The sequence below is a fragment of the Paramormyrops kingsleyae genome, chromosome 3 (assembly GCF_048594095.1).
Source record: "Paramormyrops kingsleyae isolate MSU_618 chromosome 3, PKINGS_0.4, whole genome shotgun sequence".
Classification (NCBI taxonomy): Eukaryota; Metazoa; Chordata; class Actinopteri; order Osteoglossiformes; family Mormyridae; genus Paramormyrops; species Paramormyrops kingsleyae.
Window position 1 is genome coordinate 25,286,432 of NC_132799.1, and position 14,054 is coordinate 25,300,485.

General features: G+C 40.1%; 1 protein-coding gene and 1 long non-coding RNA gene across 3 annotated transcripts; one reads left to right on the plus strand and one right to left on the minus strand.

Moving 5' to 3' along the window:
* Positions 1-5,094: 5,094 nt before the first annotated feature.
* Positions 5,095-7,548, minus strand: LOC111837802 (uncharacterized). Of its 2 annotated transcripts, XR_002836739.2 has the most exons (4): positions 7,069-7,548; positions 6,524-6,637; positions 5,907-6,113; positions 5,095-5,604 (listed from the first exon to the last, which is right to left on the minus strand). It is a non-coding gene; the product is annotated as an uncharacterized lncRNA (long non-coding RNA). The 2 variants fall into 2 exon arrangements; XR_002836738.2 differs by having other exon boundaries at positions 5,907-6,637.
* Positions 7,549-8,435: 887 nt separating this feature from the next.
* Positions 8,436-11,243, plus strand: LOC111837794 (uncharacterized). Its single transcript, XM_023800139.2, has 2 exons — positions 8,436-8,555; positions 9,297-11,243. Exon 2 carries the CDS (start codon positions 9,308-9,310, stop codon positions 10,478-10,480), a length of 1,173 nt encoding a protein of 390 aa, XP_023655907.2. The 5' UTR covers positions 8,436-8,555; positions 9,297-9,307; the 3' UTR covers positions 10,481-11,243.
* Positions 11,244-14,054: the final 2,811 nt, after the last annotated feature.

Consider the following 14,054-nt stretch of genomic DNA (forward strand, 5'->3'; position numbering starts at 1 on the left):
ACTGATACTGAGGACTAACAAAGGCAGGGGCTTAAATACACTGATACTGAGGACTAACAAAGGCAGGGGCTTAAATACACTGATACTGAGGACTAACAAAGGCAGGGGCTTAGATACACTGATACTGAGGACTAAGAAAGGCAGGGGCTTAAATACACTGATACTGAGGACTAACAAAGGCAGGGGCTTAGATACACTGATACTGAGGACCAGTGTTGGGGGTAACGCGTTACAAGTAACGTGCGTTACGTAATAATATTACTTTTCTTAAGTAACGAGTAATATAACGCATTACTTTATAAATTTACACATCAATATTTGAGTTACTTTTTTAAAAAAGTAGCGTGAGTTACTTTTCTATTTTAATTAATTTGCTTAAAAAAATATTTAATTAAAACGAACGTAGTCACGTAGAATCACGCACTCAGTGCTGCTTTGAAAATGCATTCCGAGCTGACCACGCCCACCCTACGGCAATCATTGCGTCAAGGCGGGGATTGGCGGAAGCGCGTTACGTTTAGATCGTTTGAAACATGGCGGCTGGAGATCTGATAAGATCGTTGAATTCATTGGCAGATTAAGTGGAGCGTGAACAGAAAAATAATGTTTTTGAAGCATCATAGAAACACATAGGCTGACTTGAATAATCTGATAAAAATTGAACTAAGGAATTCAGATCACTTGAGTAGTACAATTTCATTGTTCTCTAAAAAGTTATTAAACATTTTAAATGTTTAAGATCTGTCTTTTGCCCTAATATAACTTATTTCACAATGGCAATTATCTAGCCTATATTGCACTCTTTATTATCTCATTGGACAGTGAATTTACTTTATGTAGGCCATAGCCTACCAAAACAAAAATAAAAACTTAACAAACACATTAATTTTCAACTTTCAATAATTAATGTTGAGATTTTTTTTAAATGGCATGCATAGCTCTGAAAGTTCTGAGAATATTATATAATTCTATATTATTATTCTATATATGTGTTTTTAAAAGAAAATGAAATAATAATACTAAGGCCTGAACAACAAAAAGCTTTAGCCAGGTAAGAAATAAGTAACGCAAAAGTAACTCAAAAGTAATATAACGCATTACTTTCCATAAAAAGTAACTAAGTAATGCAATTAGTTACTTTTTGGGGGGAGTAACTCAGTATTGTAATATATTACATTTAAAAGTAACTTTCCCCAACACTGCTGAGGACTAACAAAGGCAGGGGCTTAAATACACTGATACTGAGGACTAACAAAGGCAGGGGCTTAAATACACTGATACTGAGGACTAACAAAGGCAGGGGCTTAGATACACTGATACTGAGGACTAACATAGGGCAGGGGCTTAAATACACTGATACTGAGGACTAACAAAGGCAGGGGCTAAAATACACTGATACTGAGGACTAACAAAGGCAGGGGCTTAGATACACTGATACTGAGGACTAACAAAGGCAGGGGCTTAAATACACTGATACTGAGGACTAACAAAGGCAGGGGCTTAGATACACTGATACTGAGGACTAACAAAGGGCAGCGGCTTAAATACACTGATACTGAGGACTAACAAAGGCAGGGGCTTAAATATACTGATACTGAGGACTAACAAAGGCAGGGGCTTAAATACACTGATACTGAGGACTAACAAAGGCAGGGGCTTAAATACACTGATACTGAGGACTAACAAAGGCAGGGGCTTAAATACACTGATACTGAGGACTAACAAAGGCAGGGGCTTAAATACACTGATACTGAGGACTAACAAAGGCAGCGGCTTAAATACACTGACACTGAGGACTAACAAAGGCAGGGGCTTAAATACACTGATACTGAGGACTAACAAAGGCAGGGGCTTAAATACACTGATACTGAGGCCAAACAAAGGCAGGGGCTTAAATACACTGATACTGAGAACTAACAAAGGCAGGCGCTTAAATACACTGATACTGAGGACTAACAAAGGCAGGGGCTTAAATACACTGATACTGAGGACTAACAAAGGCAGGGGCTTAAATACACTGATACTGAGGACTAACAAAGGCAGGGGCTTAAATACACTGATACTGAGGACTAACAAAGGCAGGGGCTTAAATACACTGATACTGAGGACTAACAAAGGCAGGGGCTTAAATACACTGATACTGAGGACTAACAAAGGCAGGGGCTTAAATACACTGATACTGAGGACTAACAAAGGCAGGGGCTTAAATACACTGATACTGAGGACTAACAAAGGCAGGGGCTTAAATACACTGATACTGAGGACTAACAAAGGCAGGGGCTTAAATACACTGATACTGAGGACTAACAAAGGCAGGGGCTTAAATACACTGATACTGAGGACTAACAAAGGCAGGGGCTTAAATACACTGATACTGAGGACTAACAAAGGCAGGGGCTTAAATACACTGATACTAAGGACTAACAAAGGCAGGGGCTTAAATACACTGATACTGAGGACTAACAAAGGCAGGGGCTTAAATACACTGATACTGAGGACTAACAAAGGCAGGGGCTTAAATACACTGATACTGAGGACTAACAAAGGCAGGGGCTTAAATACACTGATACTGAGGACTAACAAAGGCAGGGGCTTAAATACACTGATACTGAGGACTAACAAAGGCAGGGGCTTAAATACACTGATACTGAGGACTAACAAAGGCAGGGGCTTAAATACACTGATACTGAGGACTAACAAAGAGAGGCACTGAAATACACTGATACTGAGGACTAACAAAGGCAGGGGCTTAAATACACTGATACTGAGGACAAACAAAGGCAGGGGCTTAAATACACTGATACTGAGGACTAACAAAGGCAGGGGCTTAAATACACTGACACTGAGGACTAACAAAGGCAGGGGCTTAAATACACTGATACTGAGGACTAACAAAGGCAGGGGCTTATATACACTGATACTGAGGACTAACAAAGGCAGGGGCTTAAATACACTGATACTGAGGACTAACAAAGGCAGGGGCTTAAATACACTGATACTGAGGACTAACAAAGGCAGGGGCTTAAATACACTGATACTGAGGACTAACAAAGGCAGGGGCTTAAATACACTGATACTGAGGACTAACAAAGGCAGGGGCTTAAATACACTGATACTGAGGACTAACAAAGGCAGGGGCTTAAATACACTGATACTGAGGACTAACAAAGGCAGGGGCTTAAATACACTGATACTAAGGACTAACAAAGGCAGGGGCTTAAATACACTGATACTGAGGACTAACAAAGGCAGGGGCTTAAATACACTGATACTGAGGACTAACAAAGGCAGGGGCTTAAATACACTGATACTGAGGACTAACAAAGGCAGGGGCTTAAATACACTGATACTGAGGACTAACAAAGGCAGGGGCTTAAATACACTGATACTGAGGACTAACAAAGGCAGGGGCTTAAATACACTGATACTGAGGACTAACAAAGGCAGGGGCTTAAATACACTGATACTGAGGACTAACAAAGAGAGGCACTGAAATACACTGATACTGAGGACTAACAAAGGCAGGGGCTTAAATACACTGATACTGAGGACAAACAAAGGCAGGGGCTTAAATACACTGATACTGAGGACTAACAAAGGCAGGGGCTTAAATACACTGACACTGAGGACTAACAAAGGCAGGGGCTTAAATACACTGATACTGAGGACTAACAAAGGCAGGGGCTTATATACACTGATACTGAGGACTAACAAAGGCAGGGGCTTAAATACACTGATACTGAGGACTAACAAAGGCAGGGGCTTAAATACACTGATACTGAGGACTAACAAAGGCAGGGGCTTAAATACACTGATACTGAGGACTAACAAAGGCAGGGGCTTAAATACACTGATACTGAGGACTAACAAAGGCAGGGGCTTAAATACACTGATACTGAGGACTAACAAAGGCAGGGGCTTAAATACACTGATACTGAGGACTAACAAAGGCAGGGGCTTAAATACACTGATACTGAGGACTAACAAAGGCAGGGGCTTAAATACACTGATACTGAGGACTAACAAAGGCAGGGGCTTAAATACACTGGAATCATCTTTCTTCTACCCATGCACGCTTAGCCACCTAGTAAGACAGTTAACATCTGGGCAGAAGTAATTAACTTGGAGATTTGTCCTTATTTGTTATATGGTGAAGAATTCCTAACCTTCAGAACTGGCTGAATCACCCATATTGCCACTTCAGTTAAGCCTAGTGGAAGTAAGAATTTGGTGATTTATATTTAAACCTCCCAAAATCTGTAATTTAATTTTTTTTTTTAAGTGACCGATTTAATGTGAGTTAGCCAGAGCGCCTACATTACTGCTGCCTCATGTCAGGAAAATCACTTGGCTTTGGTTATATCTGACTGGTACAAACACCAGCTTGCATTGGAACCGATCAAACCCCAAGTGTTTCACTTCCAGTAACTTATTACAGTCCTTAATCTTACTTTTAGAAATTTTAATTCAATACGAGGCAAGTGACTTCATAAAGAAGCAAACAATAGCTCACCTACCTGTAGGTAACTGTGCAGCCTATACTGCACTGTGTTACTTAATCGTGCAAATTGTTGTTGGCTTGTAACTACAATAAAGCACTTGGTAGCATCTTCTCTATTCCTTCACTCACAAACTAACTATGAGCTGCAGCCCCATCCCAGCCCCAGAGAAGCGAGGCAATGCCCCACGATGAGTTTATTTTGAAGATTTTGTTGTCTAATTTATCCCCTATCAGAGGCAGATATGCGTAACATGAGGCAGTTCTCCATGTCAGGATTCATGTCTGAGTGTCACTGGTTCAAAGAGAAGCCAAGTCCCTCAGCATTTGGGGCACAATTGGTGTTTCTCCTTCATCAAAGGAAAGGTAGTCCTGAACTGGATGCTCTGTATGACAGGATGTAATTCCTTGACAGGCGGCCTGTCCTATCAATAGGCTGACCCTACATCCTGCAGTAGGTACAGGTCCCTGCTCACCTTCCAGGACAAGCGCATTCTGGTGAGGAACCAGAGCCTGATGACCCCGCAACCACCCATGAGTGTGAGCCCCTTACTCATGCAGCAGATGCTCTGATCACTGACTCCTAAAGAGAACAAATGAGCTTGATGGGCTGAATGGCCTCCTCTCGTTTGTAAATTTATTATGTTCTTATGTTCTAACTGCTCTGTCACCTGTTCTGGGACCATCTACCCTCGAGATGACATAAAACTGCATTTTTCTTTACTGTTATTTAATGTTAAATGATTCATCATATCTGATGTTTAGCTCTTTATTTGGACCTGCTATGTGCCAAGTAATCAACAAGGAAAATGTATATCAATGGTTTTCAATAATCAATAATCAAGTTTAATCATGTATTTGTGACAGTTCTTACATAGAGTGTAAGTTGAATTAGCGGAGCAATAGCACATAAAACATTGTAACACACACAACGTAATGGGAGACATACTGTATCAGACTTCAAAATAGGACAAATTCTTGGTGCGCGTCTCACTGGCGCATCTGTAACCAGGACAGTAAAGTCTTTGTGGTGTATCAAGAGCCATGGTATCCATGGTAACGTCGGAATACCGCCATGAAGGATTGACCACGTCCAACAGGAGTAGCTGTGGATGCAAGATGAAGCTGACTGAAAGGGATTAGCTAACCTGGGGCGCATTTCTGAATAATGATGGAGATCAGTATTGAAATAACATGTACGGTGTATTAAGAGTAGGGCTGATGCATCATGTGGCCACTAGGGGGCATGAGTTCAACGTTTAACTCAGACAGCAGTTAAATAGCACGGAAGGGGTAATCAATAATAACCTAAGGGAGGAAAATAAATAGGAATGCTTTCAAATACGGAGTCTTTTCCAAACTGATTTATCCTAATTTGGATACTTTGAATAACTCTGGAAAAACTTACCTCTTGTTCTAGCCCTCTTGTTAACCAGCCACAGCTGCCTTGTGTTCACTCCTCTGTTAGTCATGTATAAAAGTGTCTTCTAGTCCTGTACTCCCAGTCTGGGCATTGCTTTCTGCCTGTGTTGCTTCCCTGCCTGTTTCCCCACAATAAACACCCCTGCTGGGGTTTCGCTTGCAGACAGCCTGCCTTTGGATGGTCCTTCCCCCGCTGAAACGTGACATCCACAAAAATACAGAACAATGTGTACGCGTGAAATGTGTTTTGCACATTTGTGGATCACGTATCATTTGTCACATTCCCTCCTAATTATTTGTGGATTTTTGTGCAATTTGTACCGCAGCTGGTGGGAATTCCACAAAGCAGGTTTTTGTTTTCCATTAGCTCGATAACTTAAGCCAAATGTAAGGAATATCCAATAGGAATGTGACTTCTCTCTCCTCCTATTGGATGGTTTTTACCTTTGGCTAAAGTTTTCTGGCTAACTGGGAAATTCTGCTCTGTGGAATACCCCCTGATCAGTAGAAAGAAAATCACAAATACAGCACTATCCATAAATATGTATTTTTATATATGCTGTATATAATCAAGTCCACAAAAATATGGAGCGATTTGTACACCTGAAACTGGATTTGCACATTTCTGAATCACTTCCCGTCTATTTGTGGATCACGTGACATTTGTGACTCCGCTCCTATTCATTTGGGGATATTTGTTCAATTCATGCAGCTGATCTGTAGAAAAAAAAATCACAAATATGGGGCGCAGTTATTAGTTAGAACAGCAGGTGGCGACATTGACAGCTGTCTGCCTGCATGATCTGTCTCATTCAAGATTCAAGATTCTTGTAACTGTCACATGCATAGTTATACAGGTACAACATGCAGTGAAATGTATCCTGAACCGCTCTTTTGACTGTGCAACTAGAAGGAACAAGTAAGAATACAGTTACAAGGGTATGAAAAAAGAGACACATTTTTTAAATAGAATTTAACAGATTTATAGAATATAAATAGAATATAATACAGATTTACAGATGTTCGATATGTAGTCTGTAAATCTGTATTATATTCAAAGTTCTATTTGTACGAAGTAGCCATCTGTATGACGCTTTGGACAAAAGAGTCTGTAAAATAAATATAGATGTTAGAGACAGGAGACTTACCAGATTAGAAACTGAGTGCTCATTAAACATTTTTACAATTTTACTCTGTCCAGTCGAAACCGTCCTGCTCATGTCACCATAAAGCAATCTCACAGAATTTGGGAAAAAAATAACTACAAAATTCTTTCACTATTTGCTTACAAATCAATAGCAATAAACTAATGCTATACAACATCTGCAGTGATTTGGTGAAATATTTGTGCTGTAACTAACATGGAGGTTAACATCAGACCGATTCCAATGTCCCTCACAGCTTCATTCTTCTTTGCAACTCATCAAAATTTCCTTTGTTTTTTCTAAGTGTTCCTTTGCATTTGCTAATGATCTCTGATGCTCTTGCAACATTGAAGTCTTCACAAATATGAAATCAGTATGCCGTTTGAAATGAGAGTGAAGCGTTAAGCTTTGTGCAAATCGAACACAGTCCATCGCTCCTGCCTGAGGGAGAGCATGCTAACCTTCAGCAGTCAGGATCTCTGGGCTGCTCACCAACATTCTTGGGCAGGCTGAAGCAAAGCAGCACTCAGGACCCAGAGAAAAGTCCCAAAGGGTCATTCCAGATATGTGAGGTAGAATGTGATTCAAAAATTAAACAACTTTGAAAGAACAATGAAACAAAGTATATTGGTTATTTGCCCTATGAATGTATGATGCAAGAAAAAGAAAAAAAAACATTTCAAACGTGGAATAAAATGTGATTGATTTTTTTATTAAGATTTATTGCTTCATGGGAGCTGCCTATGTTGAGCAAAGCCAGACAAATCTGAACAAAGCAGCAGCTATTAAGAATGGGATGATCAGTTTAGGGGGGGTTTATGAAGAAGAAGCAGGCAATTTGGGGGAAATGCCTTTAGAATCAGCCTTTGTCCTGTAACGGTTTTTGAGGAGGCAAGTCTGAACTGATCTAGGTACTGTGATAAGAATGTGCTGTAATTCCTGTTTAAATGGGCTGTAACTCATTCCCACCTGCCCCTTATCCCACCTCCTTATCCACCATCCATCTATCTTTCTGCTGCCCTTCAAATATGAACTTTATTGATCATGGGGGGGAATTCTGGTGCATTCAGCAGCAAGCTAAGTAAAGTCCAAACAAACAAACATACAGTATAGTGCAAAACGAGACAAAGCGCAAAGACAAAAGGGTAGGATATATTCGGACAGGCTGTCATATTTTCAGATAAAAATGCTTCCCTAAATACATGGACAATGTGGCTTGATATAAAACATGAACATTAATATGGAAGTCAGCCTTTAAGTACCTGGATGTCCCCTTTGGGGACAATGACAGGACTTCTAAGTGAGGCACAGTGGGTGTGTTTAGCAGCAAGCTGCACTGATGTGGTGGGTGTGAGCGCACATGTGCGGGGAGATCGGGGGCAGGGTGGTGAAGGCAGAGAATAAAAGCTGATCACAACAGCAGCTACTTAACGATCAGAATATCAGGCAAGAAGCAAGTACCTGCAAGTATATAATCTACTTCCTGTCAGGTATTTAACTGTTTACTATATCTTTCTGCATTTCTGATGTATAAACGTATCAAGCTGTAATGTACTTTGTGTAGCAGACCTGTAGAAACCGACCAGATGTTTCTGGGGTAGGTTTGTTGCTCTAAGGAGCCTCAAGTAGTTGTACTACAGTTGTGAAAAAGTGGAGTTAAAGATGAAAGAGATACGTATCTGAACAAAATAAGCATTGAAGTGAAATTTAAAAAGGCTGCTTTCTGGTAGTTAATGTTTAGTATTTACCTGGAAAACAAATGATAAAAACAACATTGACAGTAGGTTTGTACAGTATGCGATAGATCATTTATATCCATACTGCATATACAGAAATTAGGCACTGTTTTTAGGTGTATAATATTAAGTTGTAAATTTTGAATTCTCTTCCAAATTCTTGATGTTACTTTGAAAAGCATCGTATTTTATATTTGTGCGTGATCATGCTGATACACAGGTATTTATCTTTAATCTGTCCAGCTTTATGTGGTTCAGTAATAAAGTCACTTCACCTTTAATTAGTATCTGTCTTATGAGAGGGTGAATATGTCCTATTTATACTTGTAAATATATATAATGTGTTTATGGGTAAAAAGTCCAGTATGCAGTAATTAATTAAAAAACGACAACCACATATAGTCTTTCAATTAAGGAATGAAACATAACTACATCAAATAAACATCTTTGCTCAAATCTGATGTGTGTCACACAAACATGTCTGTGTCCTTACAGGAAAGACGACAATGGCAGACTTAGTGAAAGCCACCAAATCTATTTCCGAGGCTCAGGATTACAGAGATCACACCAAACTGATAATGCAGCCATATGCTAACTGGGAGGAGTACTTGGTACCTGCCCCAGTCTCCATAGCCATTCTGGGAGAGCTGGTATTTTTTTCTTCCAATGTAGATTTCTCCATTGGCCAAAAGCCTCCTACTGGTGGCTTTAAGTTCATCAAGTACCCAGACTCATTCCGAGCCTGTCTTATGCAAGTGGCTAATTCCATGTCGGCAGCATTCAGTGAAGCTCACAAAAACATGGAGCAGATCCGTCTCCTCATTGGCAATAAGACAGCTTTCATCAAGGTATCAATGAAAGTATTACTACAGGACAATGATGAGCTGGTCCAAACCCTCCTCCCTGACCATCAGGAGATTATAGCTACTATACTGCACAAATGTGCAGAATTGGCTGATCAATCAGAGAAAAAGTTTCATTTTGTTATTAATCTGATTGAAGATCTTTTGTTAGCATGTTTAGATGCAATGAAGATATATGGTGGTGATTTGGAAAAAGCTGAATCTAAAACTGAAGTAAAAGAGATTGACTTCAACACCATCATAAAGGCGCTGGTTAAGGGTCTAGATGCCATGGGAAGAGTGAAAGAGCAGTGGGAGAAGATGGTACGCTTCTTTCAGATGATCTCAAACATCATTAAGACCTGCCTGAGTAGATCTCTGACTGATTTTGTCAAACAGTCTCAGAAGGCATCTCAGAAACATCTGTCATATAACCAGAAAGTCATGATCTACCAGCAGGCCATGTACTCATTGAATGTAGCCAGCATGGTTAACATGATCTCAGGGACCTACGTTGAGGTGTCTGACAAACACCTGATGGACATGGTCAGCAGTCTGGGCGTACTCATGGTTCTGGATCCCAGCAAATCATATTTTAACACTGAACACAGGGAATTACAAGATGCCTGCAAAGAAGCTCAAGAAGCAATAAGAGATCTTGTGAAGAAGAACAACAAGAAATTTGATGAGATGACAAAAGAGAGAATGGAGAATATCGAAAGGGAGCTAAAGCCAATGTTACCCCCAGTGTCTGAGGAGAAAATGAAAGAGATCAAAGAAATAACAGAATCTGCATTTAAAGAAATGAGTCAGGAGGATGAGGATCATTTTGCATGAAGATTCTTTTAAAGCATGAATAACTCAAAAATAGCTATAGAACACATACATTTGAATAACATACACACACAGATGCACACACACCAACACATAATATTAGCACTTGAAAATGTATGTTGCCTCTTGTTTTGCTTCATTGGAAACTCTTAATCGATAGCTTTTGCGTTATGTAGGTAACATTCTGTTTTGCTGCTTCTAAGTTTATCGCTCTGCAAAGTATTACAAGTAAATCTCTAGGGATTTAAACTGTCAACATAGTTCGTAAAAGGAAACAGATTTTACAATAACATGTGGAGAAAATCTTTTTCTAGTTAAATTGGCAGGATTGAAGACACGCTGAGTCTGTGACACCAAGCAAGATCAACACAGATTCTGAAGTCCAGGTGTGGAGATTCACTTACAGGAGAGACCTGGAGTCAGACTGACCTCACCATCAAAGGTCAAGAAAGATGAAGAAGACGACAAACCAGGGGTCTCACCAAAGATCACGTCCATCTCACAGCTCTGGGTCGTGTTTGTTTGCATGTTTGCCCACTTTGTCAGGTTCGAGCTCTGCAGAGACACGCAGCTGTGGGTCAAACATAGCAGCAGGTCTGAGGGAGCAGGAAAAAGTAGCAGAGTAATGAGGATGGTAAAGCAACAGGAAATCAGCCATTTGTTAGCCAAAGGGTCTCAACTGCCCTAAACTCCAAGGCGGTACTGCCAGAAAGCCAACACTGTTTATGGGGAAAGGAGAAATAAATCCTTTGATTCAAATGCTGAATTGGAAATGAAAATCTTTATTAGTCATTTGTATTGTCAAAAAGCATATAACTATATTCTAACACACACATTAACCTTAACGTTGTGGACAGTGGTGGCTTAATGTTTAGGGACGCACACTTGTAATCAAAAGATTGCAGGTTTGAATCCCCACCCAGCAAGGCACCACTGAAGTACCCTGAGCAAGGTTCTGCCCCCCAGCACTGCTCCCTGGGTGCTGAATTAGCTGCCCCCTGCTATGTCACATATGGGTTAAATGCAGAGGACACATCTTGTTGTTGTGTGCTGTGGTGTGTCAACAATGACAATTAATCACTAAAATTAAAAAATAACAAATATGTGCCAGGCAAGTCTGAACCGATGTAACTCATAATCAAAAGAATGACCTGATACGGCATAATGCCATTTTGGCAGAAAAAAAGCCAAACAGGTTGTCAACAAACTATAAAAAAAGGTTTCCAGGAAAGTGGTATCTGAGAAGGCAAGTCTGAACTGCAGACAGAGGCACATGAGCCTGGTAAGGGGCTCCTGGGCTGTTTGAGTAGGCCTGGGGGGCAACAGTAACAATTGTCAACCAGGGAGGCCTCTTTTTAGCCATGATCAGCATACTGTTTTCTGTGTTGAACATCTACTAGCAAGTTTATGTGTCAAGAAATGTATGAATTTGTTTCATCATGCGTTTCGAACTGAAAATCAAACAGCACACAATGAATACTGCACTATGCAAACAATATTCATGTGTATATTGAAAGTTCACATGCTATTCCATATACGCGGTTAAAATCATGTCTATATGAACAGTCTACAAAAACAACAAGGTATGGTTGTTGTGCTGTTATCTGGAGTAGTCGCCCAACAGAGCAATGTTGCTCTGAAAATGCAACACAGTCCAAGTTCACACAGCCAGCATAAAGGAAATTTAACCCCTGTAACATCTAGACTGACCATATTAAGTAGGGAGGTGTCTATTTCTACATAATACTCAGACCATCTGACCCAAACCAGACATTCAATGCAGGGGAGGTGTTACAGCACAGGTTTCTACATTCTGTCCTTTACCTCCTTAGGGTTAGACTCAAATATCTCCATCCTCTTCCATGAGAATTTACTACCGTCTCACTTTTTTGATACATTGGCCACCAATTCCAGTTACTGCTCTATTTTCCAACATTACTCCTGTACTGTTTCTACACCCTGGATGATATTACGACGCTTTGGACCCGTCAGTCACTGCTTGCATTTACTAGTTATAATTATTATGCTTCCACTTTACTTGATAGGGCACAAATACATAATAATAGCTCATTTACTACTGAAGTACAAATAATCAAACAAATCATGAACAAGTATAGTCACTACTTGAGATAAAAGATGCATCACGATTCATTAATGATGAATTATCATGAGATCAGTATGTAACTAAGACTTTGTGATTAATTAATACGTAAGTAAAAGGAGAGTACTGTATTATTTGTGACCTGTCAAGTAAAGTTTTCCATTATTATTATTATTATTATTATTAGTAGTAGTAGTAGAAGTAGTAGTAGTAGTAGTAGTAGTAGTAGTAGAAGTAAAGAAACGCTTGGAACATAGTTACATTTTAACAGACACTTTCATCCAAAGTGATGTACAACTGCCAAAGAAGGTTCAGCCAATCCCTGGAGCAACTGGGGATTAACAGCCTTGCCCAAGGACCCAACAGGGAATTTACTCTGCTTCCTCAAACATTTGGAATGCTGACCGTCTAATTAAGATACAGAATCTTCACACACTGTGCCACACACCAATGCAATAGGAGCAAAACAAGCCACCAACCCAATGCCGTTGGAAACAGCCTGTAGGTGTGATGATGAATTTGTTGCCTTCCTGAGAAGAACTGCCTTTGTTATTTATGACAGAAATGTGCTGACACTTAAAAAGAAAGTTTGTTTTTTTTCCATTAAATATCCACCTAGAAGATTAACTTTGAACATTGCCTATTGATGAAACATGCACATTATTATACAACAATAATATTCTACTGTACCTGAAAGCTTGTACCTGTAACCTGACTTGCTGAACATAAACACAGTTTACATATAAAAAATATGAACATACAGTAGATCATAAACTAATACTTTGTTGGAGCACGTTTTGATTTAATTTACAGCATTCACTCTTTGTGGGTAGCATGCCACATCTTGACTTGGCAATATTTGCTCACTCTTCCTTGTAAAACTGCTCCAAATCTGCCAGATTTTCTGACTTTATGTGAACGAGAAGCTGCAAATGTGTACATTTTCACATCAGAAAGAAGTAAAATTCAAATCACTGTCCTGTTAACAAAAGCAAAGTCTTTGGGAAATAATAGTAATTTTCCATGCTTTTCAGACATAAGCAGTTATGGTGTGGAGCGAGATGAAGGACGCAGGAGTGGACAGGAAGAGCAAACAAAAGGAACTTTATAAACTAAAGAGGGTAAAATAGCAAACCAACAGAATCACAAGGGATCCAAAGGGGCAAAACAGAGAGGCAGTGATGGGACATATAGCAGTGTGGGGGCTGGAGGACTAGGGGTGTCCAGGGGGTTATTATAGGGCAGTCCTCCTCGCCTTTTCAGTCAGTCTCTGGGGGTTCGGAGACAGCGGGAATGGGGTTACCTGTGGAGTGGGCAAAAGGAGAATCGGTGGGCTCTGCACGGCCCCATATATCCTGGGGAGGAATTAGGTCAAAAAGCAGTACCTGTCAGTTTGAGGCGCTTCAGTTTTGTTGGGTTTTCTTGTGGGTTCCGGCCATACAGGTCCATTAAAGTTCTTTTTTTGTGGTCGCCTGT

Bases quoted from the DNA above. Each gene is read 5' to 3' on its own strand.
- LOC111837794 (XM_023800139.2), top strand. From the start codon at position 9,308: ATGGCAGACTTAGTGAAAGCCACCAAATCTATTTCCGAGGCTCAGGAT.